The sequence below is a fragment of the Triticum dicoccoides genome, chromosome 7B, assembly GCF_002162155.2.
Source record: "Triticum dicoccoides isolate Atlit2015 ecotype Zavitan chromosome 7B, WEW_v2.0, whole genome shotgun sequence".
Classification (NCBI taxonomy): domain Eukaryota; kingdom Viridiplantae; phylum Streptophyta; class Magnoliopsida; order Poales; family Poaceae; genus Triticum; species Triticum dicoccoides.
Window position 1 is genome coordinate 302,611,190 of NC_041393.1, and position 18,367 is coordinate 302,629,556.

At 42.9% G+C, this 18,367-nt stretch overlaps 1 protein-coding gene across 3 annotated transcripts in view; it reads right to left on the reverse strand.

Annotated features, from left to right (window-relative positions):
• Positions 1-10,336, reverse strand: part of LOC119336480 (polyadenylate-binding protein 2-like) — a 12,259-nt gene extending 1,923 nt beyond the window's left edge. The window contains exons 1-10 of one of the 3 annotated variants that reach the window (XR_005162555.1): positions 9,870-10,336; positions 9,121-9,239; positions 8,381-9,040; positions 8,223-8,300; positions 8,055-8,144; positions 7,749-7,883; positions 1,698-1,868; positions 1,401-1,607; positions 1,051-1,323; positions 846-906 (exon numbers count right to left, since the gene is read on the reverse strand). Coding sequence is in view for 2 of the 3 variants with exons in the window: in XM_037608529.1 (XP_037464426.1) it covers positions 1,078-1,323; positions 1,401-1,607; positions 1,698-1,868; positions 7,749-7,883; positions 8,055-8,144; positions 8,223-8,300; positions 8,381-9,040; positions 9,121-9,239; positions 9,870-10,155 (1,992 nt within the window). In the remaining variant the exon portion in view is untranslated. The other 2 variants (XM_037608529.1, XM_037608528.1) reach the window with 2 other exon arrangements.
• Between the last annotated feature and the right edge of the window lie 8,031 nt (positions 10,337-18,367).

Below are 18,367 nucleotides of genomic sequence, written 5' to 3' on the forward strand. Positions count from 1 at the left end.
GGGGGAGGGGGCATAGGTCGCCAGAGAATCTAGATCCGTCCTAGCCCGCCACCGCCGCTTCTCATCTCTGGGCACCAACGACCCCGTCGCCCGCCTATCACCGATTCTGCTCACAACGAAATGCCCCATGAGGTTGCATCAAAAAAATGCCCCATGCGGTTGCATCAAAAACTGTGAAAGGAATAGCCCGTGCGCGCTTCAAAAAAAACATGGGTCTGATAACACGTGGCGCAGCACACAGTAGTAAAAAACATGGGTCTGGTAACACATGGCAGGCAAATTTGACAAATTTAACCTATAGACGAAATTAAATCACAGAATGAACTGTCAGTAAAATTATTTCACGCGGTTGACTCGTGGCGCCTAGCTCTCAGGCGCTGCACTAGTGCAACGCCCGGGAGCTAGGCGCTGCACTAGTGCAACGCCTAGGAGCTAGGCGCTACACTGTATAGTATGGCGCCTAGCTCTCAGGCGCTGCACACCACTTAGTAATTTTCTGATCACACGTGTGCGACGCTGGCCGTGAGGCACTACACGGCGTAGTGTGGCGCCTTCGTGACGGGCGTCACACAAAAAGGTCAGCCACGTGAAATAGATTCGTTCTATGATTTGATTTCGTCTATAGATCAAATTTCAAATTTGTCAAATTTGCCCACGTGGCGCAGGCAGCGTCGATCCAACCCGCGGAGCATGCCGCGCAACGGTTCGGCCGGCGCCCCAGCCACAAACATTTCCCATTTTAAACCGGCCAACAAGCGGGGCACATGGTCATTTTTTTTTAGAAAACGGTTGGTCCATGACAAGGATAAGGTGAAGATGCGTTGGGCCAGGGGGCTCGTGCCAACCAGTAGCGGCGACTGATGCCAGCGTCGCTTCACCAGGAGTTTTCCAAAATTCCAGCAGCACCTAGGACAAACAGAAATCCACGAATATATCATTTTTCAATCTCAATATTTAAACAAATATAAAGAGTACAATATGTTGAAATCCACAGTTAAATCTATTTGAGTAAAACTAGACAATTTCAGGTCTGAAGCACCAAGCACATACAGAAACCAGAAACAAGCAGCATTCCAACTAAGAAGCAACAAAGCCATCGCTCAGCGAAAGAGCAGCCAGCTGATCAGCTGGAACATTGGTTTGCTGCTGCTGAGCACTGCGGAGAACCTCCATAGCTTCAGCGACCTTAGACTTCAGAGCATCAGGTGACTCGATTAGATGAAGGACCTCAGTCTGGTCCATCTCCAGAAGCATACCAGTAACCTTGGCAGCCTGGTCATGCTCCAGCTGATCAACAAGTGGGTACAAGCTTTCACCAAGCATCTGCACAAATTACAAGTTATGTCAGAGTTCATAATGCCTCATCACTTGATGTGGAGAAGGCAATAAAAAAAACTAACCAGTCGTTGCTGCTCCGGCGGAGAGTTAGCAAGTGCAGATGCTAATGCTCCACTAGAAACTTGCTGCGGTGCTCCAGTGTCACCAGGAGTCATCCTTCCCATCTCATACAGCGATGGCACCATAGCTCCAACACCACGGAATGCAGCATCAGGCATGCCACGGCCAGACGGATAACGGTAGCCACCACGGCCGCCCCTTGGAACCATCTGCGGCGAAAAATGTTTAACTCAGCTGTTCAAGCATGGAGGCAGAAAATAAAGGGCACATTCCTTTGGAAGTTAAGGAAGAACTATTACCTGCTGATGACCCATTGGCATTGGCTGCTGCATTCCACCAGCACCTGCGCGCCTTCCAAATGGGCGTTGTGGTTGCTGACCTTGCTGCACCATTGGCATGACGAAATTTGGCATTGGAGCAACACCAGGTCTCATTCCAGGAATCATATGTTGCTGGAAACCAAATCCAGGCTACAGAAAGAGAGCATATTAAAAATTATCATCCAAGTGAGAATGAATGAAATAACATAATATTTGCAACATGAATGAAATTTTCTTAAGCATAAGTTAATTCATTATATCCATTTGGTCAACGTTCAACCGTATGGCACATCAACCTCCTACGAATCCAATCGTGAGAACTAATTGGACTTGAGGAAAAAATCAGGCAACTTGCGATAGTAAAAGATCATCGGCTGCCTAAAGTGTATCTACAAAATGATAAGTCTGGATTCATAGGAGAGCGCCTCGAGCCTAGATGTCAACCCTGGGAACTTTGGGCTGGTGGATTAGATATTATGTTGTAGGTAAGTGATAAGGTTTGAATTCCCGTCGACCCGCACTAAAGGCGCACTAACAATTGGGGAATAGAAAGAGATCAGGGAGAAAGATAGATTAATCTGAATAACTAGTTAGTATTATAAATAGCGGTTAAGAAACAAAACTCATAACAGATTTGGTAGTAGGAAAACATTCTACAGGACAAAAGTTTTCCATAACTAAATCTTATATATTTACTAACGACTAGATAGTGTATTAGAATGGATTCCTTGTGTTCCGCACCCTGATGAAGCACCTTCCTTCGGTGGTGCCCCACATGAAATCACACCACAAAAATGAAGTAGGCTTTTGGTTGATTATTATCACTTTATATCTGATGATACGATATATGCTGTTTTCGTCATTTATAGGAATCAAGGGGCTAGTAACATCACATTCCATGCTGTGAGCAAAAGGACAAGTCCACAGTAAAATTACCTCAACACTGATCAGTGAACCTATGAAGCAACCAGAAACCAAAAAATATGTTGCCAATAATATGGAGGTGTACTGAAGCGTCACTTGGCTGGGACAAGGTTTTAATGTCGAGCCTTGCGAAAAAGTTCCGGATGATGTTCGAAAAAAATCCTCAAAAATATGGGGATCCAAGCAGAAAAAAAAATGATGCAAAGAAGAGGAAGTTTAACATAGAAATGGAAGAATGATGTTCAAAGGAGAATACTCCTGCTGAGAACAATGAAGATGAAGCTGGGACAAATCATTTCACTAAGGCCTTGTACAATGGGAGGTGCTTAGGGGAGGTGCTCAGAGAAATAAACCAGGCTTTTCTTAAGCACCGGTGCTTATTTGTATAGGATAGACGCTTAACTAAGCGCCTCTCCTGTAAAAATAGGCACCGGTGCTTCAGAAAAAACCGGTTTATTTTTCTAAGCATCTCTCTAAGCACCTCCCATTGTACAAGGCCTAACAAGCACAGAGCTCAAACAAAAGTGAAATGATTTTACAAAAAATAAGAGGGGGAAGAGGTTTGTGCTCAAATTTGTCGGGTCCTCAATAACAATCCTTTTTCATTTAATGTTGTCAAGGATACAGAATGGATAAAAATGGACTCCATGTGCAGCTCATTGTATTGATTTAATTCTTAGGATTTTGAGAAGATTAAGATGCATCAGACAACAATTACAAAGGGCCAAAAAATTACTACTTATATTTATTCTAGAAACAATGGTTCTTACTTGGTTGAGAGAATTCACTGGAGGGCAGGATTTAATTAGGCCAGCAGTGACAAGATTTACTACTGCCTTTTTAACTTTGGGTTGTTTGCATGAGCACAAGGGCGCAGTGATCAATATGTTCACTTCAACAAAGTGGAGGAGTCGCAGATTTAATTCTGCGTAACGGAAGATTTTTGAAGAAATTGTTCTTGATAACCGTGGGTTTTGCCTAATGTTGCCTCATGTCTCAAGGCGAGTTAATTGCTCAAAACCACCACATTTGTGGCTAGGGTACTCCTAAACCACCGCTTTTGCCGAAAACCACAAAAAACCACCAACTCTACGGCAAGTGAGTAACAAATTGCACTAATTCAAAAATAAGCTGCGTCTAACAGTGGAACTAACAGGTGGGACCCGTCTGTCGGGCTGATGTGGCAAAAACTAGTCCTAGTCAATGTGTTGACCTGCTGAGGTGGACAGGGTCCCACCTGCCAGCCTCACTCTTCTGCTTCTTCCTCCTCACATCTCTCTTCCCCTCTCTGTCTCTCTCTCTCTCTCTCGCCGGCCATGGAGGACCCGCTAGGGAGGCGAGGGCACCGGCGACCTTGCACGGGCTGGAGAGGCAGAGGTAGAGGAGGTGCACGCAGCAGAGGGCAACGCTGCAGATGAGGTCGAGCGGGTCGGGGCCGATGTGGAGCTCGCCAAGGCCCCCGTGGCGCACTGCGAGGACGACGAGCGCGACGTCAGTGAGGTTCCGGCACCCGGAGAGGCTGAGCGCGGAGGAAGGGGGCGGCCCGACTGCAACGCGACCGGCAAGGCAAAGGCTATGCAGGTGGGTCGCGCATCGAGGTGCCAAGGAGGCCGCGGCAGTGGGGTCGAGGCGGCGGAGGTCCAGCCCCCGCCAGGCACGGCCGGTAACGTCGAGGCCGCCGCAGTCGGACCAGGAGGCACGAGCGTGCTAGGAGCAGCGGCGGCGGCCGAGTCGGTGACTAGATCGAGCAGAGGATGGCCGGGCGAGGTGAGCTCCTCCTCTGGCTCGCCGGCCATGGCGCTCCAGTGGTGGGCCAAGAGGGACGGCGTCGCGACACGGCTAGGAGGCAGACGGTGATCAGAGGAGGGCCCAGCAGCGGGCAGCGGTGGCGCGATGCGACCAGGAGGCGGAGGAGAGAGAGGTGAGGTAGGAAGAGAGGGGAAGAAGACAATGGGGATGACATGTGGGTCCCTGACGTGTGGGCCAAATCTGTCAGTTTTGTTGTTAACGCGGCTAATATGCAAATCAATGGCATTTGTTACTCACTTGCCATAGAATTGGTCGTTTTTTTTGTGATTTTCGGCAAAAGCAGTGGTTTTGGAGTACCCTAGCCACAAATGTGGTGGTTTTGAGCAATTAACTCTCTCAAGGCTGCACTCCCAATTACGGAAGTTCTTCGATTGGTGGGTTCGAACAAGAAGCCAGCAATGCCGCTCATCTATGATGAGATGGATCATGCAAAAGATAAATAAAACAAAATTTTAACGATGTCAAGAAAAGGTATGTTACTATGTTGACTCCGTAACTCATAATTGTGGCTTCAAGATATGCTATATTAACCTTGTTTTAGTTAACTTTGACCATTTCAAAATTTATTTTGATCAGCTACACACCAATACTTAATACTCCCTCCGTTCCATATTAGTTGCTGCTGATTTAGTACAACTTTGTACTGAATCAGAATCAGCGACAACTAATATGGAACGGAGGGAGTATCATCAATGAAAGATGGCGTACGCAGCTCCATATATCTCTGCATGCTTGAAAAGATGGTTCCTGATTTAGATGAAAGAGTTAAGATAGATCTGCAGATTGATTCATTCAGGAATGCTGGGGGCCTATTTGGAATGCAATGGCTATTATGATAATTACTAAAAAAAATGCCAGCTTATTGGTGGGACTCATCTAGAGATGATTGCCCGGAGTTGCAGAGGTTTGTAATTAGAGTTCTTAGCTTAACTTGTAGTTCGTCAGGTTGTGAGCGGAACTGGAGTGCATTTGAGCAAGTAAGAATCAATGTCATGTGTTCTTTAGGCAATATTATATAACACGTGTAGTAATGCTATCTTCTCAAACTTGTGTACGTTCACTCAAAGAGAAGAAATCGTCTGCGCCAAGATAAGATGAATGATTTAGTCCTTGTCATGTACAACTGATGAGCAGACAGTGCAGAAGACAAAGACAAGTTGTGGAATATGGCATTGACGATGTCTCTTCTGATGATGAATGCATAACTGAAAAAGAAGAACCTGACCTTCCTCCACAAAAGGAATGGATGCATTCTTTTAATAGCAGTGCTCGTAGTGAAGCTGCTATTGGACAAAGAAGATGAAAGTGACATTGAAAATGATGTAGAAAATATTGTTAGTAGCCTAGCTGAAGCACGTATGAGAAGTTCTTTTGATGAAGCAAGTTAATTATTCTTCCTTGTTTCTTTTACATCGTTACTGACTATCATTTTGGAATTTTTGTAGGAGATGGTGATCTTGGATTAGATCAAGATCTTGATGCATATAATTATGACGATACTGACCGTGAACACAACAATGTCAACGAGGAATATGGTCTTGGTGGCAACAATTCAGGACCTTCCTCGTACTGTGTTGGGAGTTCTAGTACTGCAGTACCACCCATGAACGAGTACAAGGATATCAATTTAGACGACTCGTACTAATTAAGTTGTCTTCTATTTCTAGTATGTTAAACCTTTGTTGCTCAAAAACTTGGATTGGATGCCCTTTGTTAGCTTTTGGACATGTCAGTATGCCACTTTTAACTTGATGTTCAGAATATGTTGGTATATATTTTTCCTTAACGTGTATGTCAATCTTATATAGACAACATGTTCATGTAGAAGGACTGACACTAATTAATCAAAATAGATTCTAACTGGTCACAGAAACACTCATGCAACCATTTAAACAAATGGGAAATTACAAAAAAGTAACTTTTTAAAGAAGCAGGTAGAATCTTAGGACCTATGCCGATTCTATGATTTGCCATTCTATGGGAACACCTATGATCCGATTGAGGATCACAATTTTGACAACCTTGGTTGAAACTTTAAATCTCAAACATAAAAAACACTATTATGAATAATAAATAATTACAATCCAACAGTAAGTATAGCTAAAAAGTTAATTAATCACTACTGACCAACCTAGGGCCTCTTTGATTCAGAGGATTTTAATAGTATTTTTGGAGGATTAAAGTCCTTAAAAAAATTCCTGCATTGGTCGTTCCATTCGTATGATTTTTTTCCCAAGGAATCATTTGTACTACATTCCATAGGAAATCTAGCATCCACTCTTAACATCTTGGGAAAAAAAACTTTTTTTCTCCCATGATGCAATAAAGAAAATAAAATCATGTAGGATTCGAATGGGCATGACATTCCAATGCTAGGTTTCCCTATTCCTTTACAATCCTGAGTATAGGCCCTAAAATAATGTAGTTTAGTATTTGCTGCACCACAGCCACATTATGTAAACATGTGAGAACTCCTCCAGCAAGTTAGTCCTGGAGGAAACTGACTGATTTTCCTTGTACAACATTATTCCCTTTGGAAATCAAAAATAGCCAACAGTTGATAACCACCAACAATCTGGCATCATTTTCCAAGTATGCGGTTGTCCATTATAACATATCTACTTACTTCGTTCCCTAATTTCATTCAAGAGATCCTGAGGAAAAGAATTGGGTTTCCACCGAGCTGAAACAATATGCGGATGGTTCTAGTAAACCAAAACTATAGTTTTTTAGCTATTTGGCTTCCTTATTCCTTATTTTAACAAAAGAAGATTTAGTTACGATCGGAAATCAACTTTTTTGTATCTTATGCATGTAAGACCAGAAAATTGAACAGGCGTGAAGCTACCACACAATAAAGTGTTTCAAAACAAAAACAATGCTTCAATAGTACAAAATTCAAAAGGACAAGGAACCAGCATCACCAATTAAAAATCCTAGAAGTGAAACAGAGATTTCTGAATCAGAATAACTCATGTTATTAGCATCATTTACAAGTTCAAGTCTTTTGGGTAACCGCACAAAATTGTGTCACTGCCAATTTCAGAAACCATTAAATCCCTACTTTGTAGGAAATCTGGAATAGCCCCTAATGTTAAAATCAGACTTCAAATTTGCCAAAGATAGCATTGTTGTATCCCTGGTGAATCTCAAATCATACCATAGAAGAAACAAAAAATTAAATACGATGAGATAGACAAACTAGATGTCCTGTTAAATTGTCATGGTGCATACTATGTAAGATGCTAGCTAAGCCACTCATATGCATACGGAAAAAAGATTGCTCTACTGACATACCTGTGGGTTAACAAAAGCTGGAGGTGGTTGGCCATAGAATAGTTGTTGGCCCATTCCAGGAACACCAGGGGGGTACATGGGCATGCGCGGAGCAACTGGCGGTGGCATCACAGGACGCATTTGCGAAAACTGCGCCTGAAACATCAATGAGAAAATGACAGGACATTTTAGAGCAAAAATAACATCCAGCGTGCATATGTTCAATTAGACAGTAGAACAGACTAGATATTATGATTCTTTACAAGTGATACATTCCATGACACATGTCACATAACTTTGGAAGTAATTCATATACAAGACCATTACCTGCAGCCTGGCTCTTCTTTCTTCCTTGCGTTGCGCAAGTGCTACGTAAAGAGGCTTACCGCCAACCATTTTACCATTCATTGCCACAAGCTACAAGTACAACAAGATACATTAGTAGAACTTTTCTCTAGGCAATCTTTAAATTGGATTTTTCAGATGTCAACTTACAGCTCGTGAAGCATCTTCAGAAGATTTAAATGCAACAAAACCAGATCCTTTGTTGACCCCATTTGAATCCCGCATAACCTACGGCATGATTTCAATTAGCAGCAGCAAAATATATGCATAAAATAATGTGCAGAACAAATTAGGGACAAGAAGTGAACCTTGCAAGAAGTTATAGTGCCAAATTCAGCAAAAAGTTCTTTTAACTTCTCATCGTCATCAACACTACCATCCAAGTTTTTCAAATACAAGTTAGTGCCTTGGTTCCTGTCAGCTGTCTCTTTATTGCTTTTCTCAAAATTTTCCTTCAATTGCATCTCCCTTTCAGACTTCTTTTGGGCTCTACCAACATACAATTCCTTATCATCAAATTTCTTGCCATTCAAATCCTCAACAGCACATGCAGCATCATCCGGATTTTCAAAGTTCACAAATCCAAAGCATCTGGATTTACCATCATCGCCTCGCACTACAATAACACTAGTTATAGGTCCAAAATTACCAAACAATTCTCTCAGATTATCTTCAGTGGTAGATTCTGATAGATTCTTTACATAGACATTATTGAACTTGGGACTGCCAAAAACATTTTCCCTTTCCTGTTTACGAACAAAAGGCCCAACATAAACCTTTTTGTCATTCAAAAGCATCCCATTGAGTTCATTGATAGCATTCTGTGCTGATTCGTCCTGCTCATACTGAACAAAACCATAACCCTTGGATTCTCCAGACATTTCTGTAGCAACTTTGCATGAAAGAATGTTTCCAAAGGCAGAAAATGTGTCATAGAGCGCTTTGTTATCTATTGACTTGTCAAGATTCTGTGAACAATGAAAGAAGCATTGGTAAGCAAAATAGTTTGTTGTGGAAATCAAAGAAAAGCATTGACAACTAGTAATACCTTGATAAATATATTTGCAGCACCACTTTTACGTGAGCTTGGGTCACGGTTAGAATACATTATCCTTATAGGCTTCCCATTAACAGGAGTAAAGTTCAGCATTTCCAATGCCCTTGCAGCTGCAAGAAATTATAGTTAAGGAACAAATAGACAGCGTCTATAAAGTAGAAAAGTTCAGTACACAAGAAATTTAATCAGTTTATAAGCAGTAAGTTTGAGATGATAAAGCAATTAGAGCATCATATATCTCCAATCATGTTTAGGACTTGCTAAACCATGTTATGCCAAATCAGAAAACTATAAAATCATGTATGTTTCTGCATAACTGTCTGTTCAAAATAGCGCTGCTAGTTTACCCAACACACAATGAATTGCAAATACTGTTCGGTGCAAACAAAAAAAATCTAAATGTATATCACAGAAATTTGCCCGGATTCTGCATGTTACTGCCAACGAAATAGATTTGAATAGTTTGAACTTACTAGGGCTACTAGCTAACTGCATAGCACTAGCACCTATATCAAAATAACTGACTTATCCTCATTTAGTCACTACTGAGTCTACATTCTCTTAAAAACATAAGGGAGAGGCTCCACTGTCACTGCATATCCCCGATGCATAAAGGGGTCAAGCATGAAGCCATGACCATAAGCATATAAACACTATTTGTACTGAATAAACTTCAAAGACATTACAAGCAGGCCAATCACGGGATTTGACCAACAGATGATAGGCAGGAACAGACATACCATCGGCAGGGCTGCTGAAGTTGACGTACGCGTAACCTAGGGACATCCTGGTGTTGACGTCCCGGCACACGCGCACAGACACCACCGAGCCGACCTGGCTGAAGACGTCAAAGAGCTGCGCGTCCTGCACACTCACGTCCAGATCCCCCACGTACAGGGACGTCGCCGGGAAAGCCGCAGCGGTTGCGGGTGCGGCTGCTGCCGCAGTCCCAGCCACGGGAGACGCGCCGCCCTCCATCGCGGCAGCCGCTGGCGCTGCCGACGCCTGAACTTGCGCCTCCATCATCAACCGGGTAGGAGAGATAATAGATAAGCGGATCCGACCGAAGGATAGGTTCCTGATGATTTTTTTCAAGATTTTTGGGGGTAAATTTGCGGATTTTTTTGGGTTTTCTAGGGTTTGGTAGGAATGGGAGGGATAGGGTTTCGCTCCCAACTACGGCGCTCAAGGGCCCAGGCGGCGGCTGGAGGGGGACGGCAATAAGAAGGTCGAAGAGGGGGGTGTGGGGATCGGAGATGCCGTGATGACGGTTGGATTCGTGAGGTGGCGCTCGGATTGGGATTGACGGGTCGGATGAGGAGGTCAGAGTCAATAGCAGATGGCGTAAAGTTCTCTACTCAGCAGTCGCCCTGTAAACCATAAAGAAAAAATCACCCTGGTTGAGTTTTGCTTCTGCTTTCGCAGCTTTTTCACTTTGGCTAAAATAAGTCATTCTCAGATAAGCCATGCTCCAGGTTATTTTACATCAGTTTGACTGCTTTTATTTAGAGAAAATATTGTTTTTGTCACTCTAGTTTTTGCCCACTTTGCTTATGCCACTCTAGAATTTGACATTTCACTTTTGTCACTCTTAACTTTTTACAATATATTACTTTTGTCATTCCATGACAAAAGCAAAATTTTCAGAATGGCAATTATGATACATTGTCAAAACCTAAGAGTGGCAAAAGTGAAATGAAAAATTATCGTTTTTGTCATGGAATGGCATTTGTGATGTATTATCAAAAGCTAGGAGTGGAAAAAGTGAGATGTCAATTTCTAGAGTGGCATAAGCAAAATTGGCGCAAACTAGAGTGGCAAAAACAAAGTTTTCCCTTTTAGTTAGGCCTTGTTTGTTTGGGTTTTTGCTTCTGCTTTTGCAGTTTTTTCACTTTGGCCAAAAGGTCATAAAAGCTTCTAAATAGGAGCCATAAAAACACCAGAAGCATGGCTCACCTAAGAAGAGATAAACAAGTTTTTTTAAGGGGGAAATGGACGAACAAGTGTTCGCTGCATAGCATGGTTCATCCCAATGCTGAGCCGTTCTTTCCCCGATCCACCAGAGCCTGATGGACCTCACCCCACACCCAAAAAGATATCTAACCTAGCTGCCATCCCTTAACCCACTTTCCTCTCGCGACCATGGCGACCATGGTGGCCGGACGACACACAAGAAAAAAATCCCTGACTTAGTTGCTACCCTTACCCCTCTTTCCTCTCGCAACCATGGCGAACATGGTGGTCGGACAATACATGTATGTTCGTGTGTTGCCTAAGCCTTAGCACATGGCCACCGCCCCTACTAACCTGCTACTCCTCCGTCTGCCACCGTATATTCTCCATGCATTATCCTTCCTTCTGGTGTGGAGCATCACACGTTCATCCCCATGGACCTACCATCGTCACTACAAGCACCAAGTGGATCGATGACAATAGCACGTGCGAGACCGATCGAGACCGAGGTGACATCTCTCCTTAACGAACTTCTATGGGTATGTCTCCTTATAAAATGGTTTATGGGAAAGCTTGTCATTTGCCTCTTGAGTTAAAACACAAAGCATGTTGGGCAATCAAAGAACTCAATTATGATTTCAAACTTGCTGGTGAAAAGAGATTATTTGACATTAGCTCATTAGATGAATGAAGAACCCAAGCTTATGAAAATGCAAAGTTATTCAAAAAAAATTTAAAAGATGGCATGACAGGAGAATCCAAAAGCGTGAGTTCAAAGTTGGAGAATATGTTCTTTTGTACAACTCTCGTTTCAGATTCTTTGCAGGGAAACTCTTCTCCAAATGGGCAGGACCCTATATCATCGAGGAGGTTTATCGATCTCGAGCTATCAAAATAAATAATGCGGGAGGTACTAACCCGGAGGTTGTTAACGGACAACGAATAAAACATTATATCTCAGGTATGCCCATTAATGTTGAAAGCAATACTATCCAAACTATGACACCGGAAGAACGCATAAAAGAAACTTTCCGGAACACTCCAGAATCGTGAAAAAAAGGGAGGTACGTGATACGGTAAGTAAACGGACTCCGAAAAATCTACAAAAATAATTTCTGTCAGTTTTGGAATATTTAAAAAATAGGAAAATAAGAAACTTCCATGAAAGTGACCCTGGTGGGCACAATACACCAGGGCGCGCCTGCCAGACGCGCCCCGGTGGGTTGTGCCCACCTCGGGTACTTTTTGGACTCCGTTTTTCTTCCTTTCTGCTTGTTCCTCAAGATAAAAAATCTTTATATACCCCTCGAACCTGTTGACCTCCGTGTCATGAAGAAATCTTCTGTTTTCCTTTCTCGCAGTTTTCTGTCAGATCTGTTGAGCCAGGCATCATGTCTTCTTCTCCCTCTGATCATATGGAAGAGGATGCTTGGTTGATGAATATCGAGCTGAAGAGGAAGGATCCCGTGGGAGCAGCCAAGGAAGACAAGAGCAAGGAGGCCACCGAGATCAAGTGTCGATGGTCGAGCAAGCCTTGCCTGCCGATGAGGAAGAGGAAGATAACCTTAAACCTTACTATGCATCTTACCCCCACTGAGATTGTAGCCTTCAGGATCATTGAAACGGTTCGTGTGCAAAATAAGCATCTCACTCGTGAAAAAATTCTGCATCTGGAGCACATCGCCTCCCTATGGAGCGTCATCCGAAGATTGGAGAATCTCTTGGTCCTTAAGGACCTGATTGCTTCTACTTCATCACCACCACCTCCTTCTTCATCGCCAAAAGAAAATTGAGTAGCGAGTATGGGCACTCCCCTTGGCTTTCGCCAAGCTTGGGGGAGGTGCCCCGATATCATATCATTCCCACTATCTTTTGCCTTTACTTTTCTTAGTTCGATCCATAGTTATCTTTTGCTTTAGATGAATAAAAGTTTAGTTCGATCCTTTCTTTTTGAGAGTTTGCTTAGTGATCTATCTTTGTAATCGTGTGCGAGATACATAATAAAGTTTAGTTTGAGTTTTGCTTTCTTTACTTTCTTGTTTCAAGAAAAAGAAAGGAAATAAATGAAAAAGATCATATGCTAATCTTATGGTAAGTGATGACATTACACAAGGAAAAGTATAAGTAGAAAAATTTATTGTAGATTAACAAACATAACATTAGTCAATGATGCAACTCATGAAAGAATTAATAAGGGAAGAGAAGATTCACATGCAAATACACTATCATGGAAATCTTTTGTGATTGTGAGCACCCATCAAAATATTATATACCAAAATTATTGACGTCGGACAAGGAAGACAACGTAATGATTTATGTTTGTTCATATTCACATAGAAGTTATATTGTCATAGATCCTTCAACATGTGGTGCTTGCCCATATCCTTGCTAGCCAAAAAATCGCACTAAGTAGAGATACTACTTCTGCATCCAAAACCCTTAAACCCAAATCTTGTTTGAGAGTCCACCATACCTACATATGGATTGAGTAAGATCCTTCAAGTAAGTTGTCATCGGTGCAAAAAGGGCAATAAAAACTGCTTCTAAAAATGTAAGATCATTTAGTGTAAGGGGAAATTGAGCGTTGTACAAACTTGCGATGGCAAAGAATAAAAGCGACAGACTGCATAATAAAGGTTGTAATCATAAGAGGCAATATAACGTGACGTTCTCTTGCACTAAGGGACTGAGCATACAAACAAAAAGCACATGGCAACCTATGCTTCCCTCTGTGAAGGGCCTATCTTTTACTTTCATGTATTTACTTTCATGCAAATCAAAGTTCTAGTGTGGTGAGGAAAGATCTAGGCACATATATCCAGTTGAATGTGGGTTTGCATGAGTTATTATTGTTGACATCACCCTCGAGGTGAATGCATTGGGAGGCAAAACTATAAACCCCTATCTTTCTATGTGTACAGTTGAAACGTTTTGCTCATGTGTACGCGGCGAGTGTTAGCAATCATAGAAGACTACATGATGGTTGAGTATGTGGACTTGCCTAGAGGCTCCGATACGTGACCCTTCCTGAAAAGATGATGAATTGTAGTTGCAGATGATGAATTGTAGTTGCAAAGTTGACCGAGGACATAGTTTGTTGGTTTCTAATAGAGTTTATACTTTATACTTCGATGTTGTAATGAATTGTCACTTGTTCATGAGAAGTCTATGATAAAAGCTCTATGATAAAAGTTTTGTGTTAGAGTTTGTTGTTGTTATAATAAGTTACGTGATGCTGCTATGTCCGTATTTCTGTTTTTATCGACACCTCTCTCTCTAAGCATGTGGACATGTTTTTCGATTTCGGTTTTCGCTTGAGAACAAGCGAGGTCTAAGCTTGGGGGAGTTGATACGTCCATTTTGCATCATGTTTACCTACTGTTATTTATGTTGTTTTATTGAATAATAATGCTTTTTGGAGTAATTCTAATGCCCCTTCTCTCATAATATGCAAGGTATACACAATGGGGGAGAATTCAACAGCTGGAAATCTGGACCTGAAAAAGCTACGTCGGGCTACCTATTATGCACAACTCCAGATGAGCTGAAACTTTACGAGGAATTTTTATGGAATATTTGAGGAATGTTCGAGCAAATAAGTACCAGAGGGGGGCCACCAGGTGAGCACAACCCACTTGGGTGCGCCCTAGTGGGTTGTGCTCACCCAGGCCCACCTTCGGTGCCCCTCTTCTGGTATATAAGTCATTCTGGCCTATAAAAAATAAGGAGAGACTTTCGGGACGAAGCGCCGCCGTCTCGAGGCGGAACCTGGGCATGAGCACTTTTGCCCTTTGGCGGAGCGATTCCGCCGGGGGAACTTCCCTCCCAGAGGGGGAAATCATCGTCATCATCATCACCAACAACTCTCCCATCTTGGGGAGGGCTATCTTGATCAACATCTTCAACAACACCAACTCCTCTCAAACCCTAGTTCATCTCTTGTGTTCAATCTTTGTACCGGAACTATAGATTGGTGCTCGTGGGTGACTAGTAGTGTTCATTACATCTTGTAGTTGATTACTATATGGTTTATTTGGTGGAAGATTATATGTTCAGATCCATTATGATATTTAATACCCCTCTGATCTTGAGCATGATTATCATTTGTGAGTAGTTACTTTTGTTCTTGAGTTCATGGGAGAAATCATGTTGCAAGTAATCATGTGAACTTGATATGTGTTCGATATTTTGATGATATGTATGTTGTGATTCCCTTAATGGTGTCATGTGAACGTCGACTACATGACACTTCACCATATTTGGGCCTAAGGGAATGCATTGTGGAGTAGTTATTAGATGATGGGTTGCGAGAGTGACAGAAGCTTAAACCCTAGTTTATGCGCTATTCCGTAAGGGACCGATTAGATCCAAAAGTTTAATGCTATGGTTAGAATTTATTCTTAATACTTTTCTCGTAGTTGCGGATGCTTTCGAGGGGGTGAATCATAAGTAGGAGGTTTGTTCAAGTAAGAACAGCACCTGAGCACCGGTCCACCCACATACCAAATTATCAAACCAGCGAACACGAATTAAGCCAACATGATGAAAGTGACTAGATGAAATTCCCGTGTACCCTCAAGAACACTTTGCTTATCATAAGAGACCGTTTTGGCATGTCCTTTGCCTCAAAAGGATTGGGCTACCTTGCTGCACTTTTGTTACTACTGTCGTTACTTGCTCGTTACAATTTATCTTGCTATCAAACTACCCTGCTACTTACAATTTTAGCACTTGCAGACATTACCTTGTTGAAAACTACTCGTCATTTCCTTCTGCTCCTCGTTGGGTCCGGCACTCTTACTTATCAAAAAGGCTACAATTGACCCCATATGCTTGTGGGTCATCACACATCATGGCTCAAACAACTCCTACTCATGCTAGTGGGTTTTACTAATTACTATGGCGAAGACAGGTCATGCAGAGGAATGGGTTCAACTACCGCAACATGTAACAATTGAATCGTTTTTGTCTTAATGCACTGAGCAAGAGCAAGAGAGTGGGATTGTATCGGAATGCTCAAAGGGGTTTTGCTTGCCTGGCACTTCTTAAGATAGTATAACTCTTCATCGGTGTCAACGATCATAACGTCAGAATCGTCTCCTACCGACAGGGGACAAACATCGACAAACAAGAAGGAACACAATCAATGCAATGCACAATCAAATGTAAGACTTGGCATTTTAAGGAATGAAATTCACCTAATGAAATATTTAGCCAAGTTAATTGAAGTCGAATTCAAACAAGATCAAATTCCAAATTCAAATGTTATTTCATAAATTTCCCTAACCATGAATTGTCCTATTTGGTGATGTTAACTTGTACAAACATGCATGATCATGGTATAAATAGATTCTTCATGTTTTTCTGATCATTTTTCATATATAAATTATTTTCATCTGAGTTGCGATTGAATTTCTATGAATTTTCAAAGTATTAAACATTTCCTAGAATTTATTAAATCATTCCTAATTTATAAAACCCAGAAAAGCATTTATGATGCTAGCCTTACGTCAGCACTACATCAGCAGTCAAGATAGTCAAATCTGACCAGTGGGCCCCACTGGTCAGTGACTCATTTAACTAACAGGGTTAATTAGCACTAATTTGACCCTAAACTAAAAACTGTCAGCAACCGGGCCCACATGTCATAGACTCACATGAGTCTGATGGTGGTCAAACCCACCAGGTTTAACTGGCGGTTGAATACCGACGATGACAGTCGTGATGGAGGAGCACGAAAAACCTCCTCCGATGACCAAAAGAGCGGCGGTTTGGCTCTGCAAAACGTTGGTGCTCGTCCGCGTCCAATGGAGCCACCGGGTCGTGCCGGAGTGGACCAGAACGGAGGCGACGATGGCAAGTGTGGTGGACGAAGCTCAGAACTCAATGGGAACGGAGCTAAGGAGCATGTGGGGAGGAGCTGGTGCTGGGGTTAGGCTCCTAGGAGCATGTTGAGCACAGGTAACGCTTAGGCGCAAGCTTCAGTGGCTGCAGCGTTGGCGATGACATGGCGGGCGGTGATGAGCCTTTGGGCTCGGTGGTGAAGCTAGCTAGGGTGCGTGAATGACAGCGAGAAGAGAGGGGGAAGAAGCAGTAGCTCACTAGGAAGACGTTGGGCGGGTCAGTGGGGCTTGGGGACACACGAACAATGACGAAGCAGTAGTGGCAATCTTGGTGACCGAAGGAAGAGGACGAGACCAAGGCGGCCGATACAGGGCGTTTTCGGTCACGTGGCCCGATGAGGTCGATGCAGAGGACTACATGGAGCTCAGAGACAACACAGGGAGAAGAGAGAGGCTCGGTCGACGCGGTGGTTACAGGGGAATGGACATGGCGGCTTCGACCTTGAGGGGGTGACGAGGACATCAATACCATTGTTACACCCACAGCCCCTGCTGCTATACATATTGGACCAATTACTAGAGCTCACGCACGCCAGCTAAATTACCAGGTACTTTCGTTTCTTGGTAATGATTCTAATGTTCATGAGAATATGATGCTGCCTAAACTGGATACATTTGTTTTGCTTACAAATGAAGGGCCTAGCTTGGAGAAGGATGAACATTGGAGCAAGAAAAAGCATGGAGATGATGGCATGCGCAAGGGGAACAAGAACGGAGTTACGAGTGATGATTTCAGGTCTTTGAAGTCACCATAACGAGTGCATGAAGCCTTGGACGAAATATACACGATGCCACTTCATAAATTTCGTCCAGAGGCTATTATAGGTGTTGCGTCACCTTTTTATTGGGCCAGGCCCATGTAATTTCGAAATACATTAGTATAGGCTATTTTTAGAGTCCGTATGTGTGGGGAAACAAGAGATAGGGTTGATTTCGGACCCCTCCACCAAGGGCCACGAAATTCCCCCTCTCTTCCTCCATATATACAACCCTTAGGGCACCGTTTAGACTTTGGGTTTTGTTTAGATTAAAGTTCGCCATAGCTGCAACTTCGCGTACTTCGTTTGTGTTCAACAACCAGACAAAGGCGTCACAGAACCCCACCTTGATCAATAAAGCTTTCATCTTATATTCGCAATATCCAGATTGCAATCTCAGTTTCTTGCTTGTTCTTCGTTTGCTCGCAGGAAACAGACCCTCGTGGTCAGGTTGATCGTGCTCCGGCGTGGTCAATAACCTCTCGGAGTTGGTTTAGCGATTGCTAAGGCGCGACGTGCTCGCACGTTCGTAGTCGAATCGTCAAAGTCGACTTCCACCAAAGTGAAATCCATCATCTCATCGAAAGACGGGACACCTTTGCCCTTATCAAGTGGTATCACATT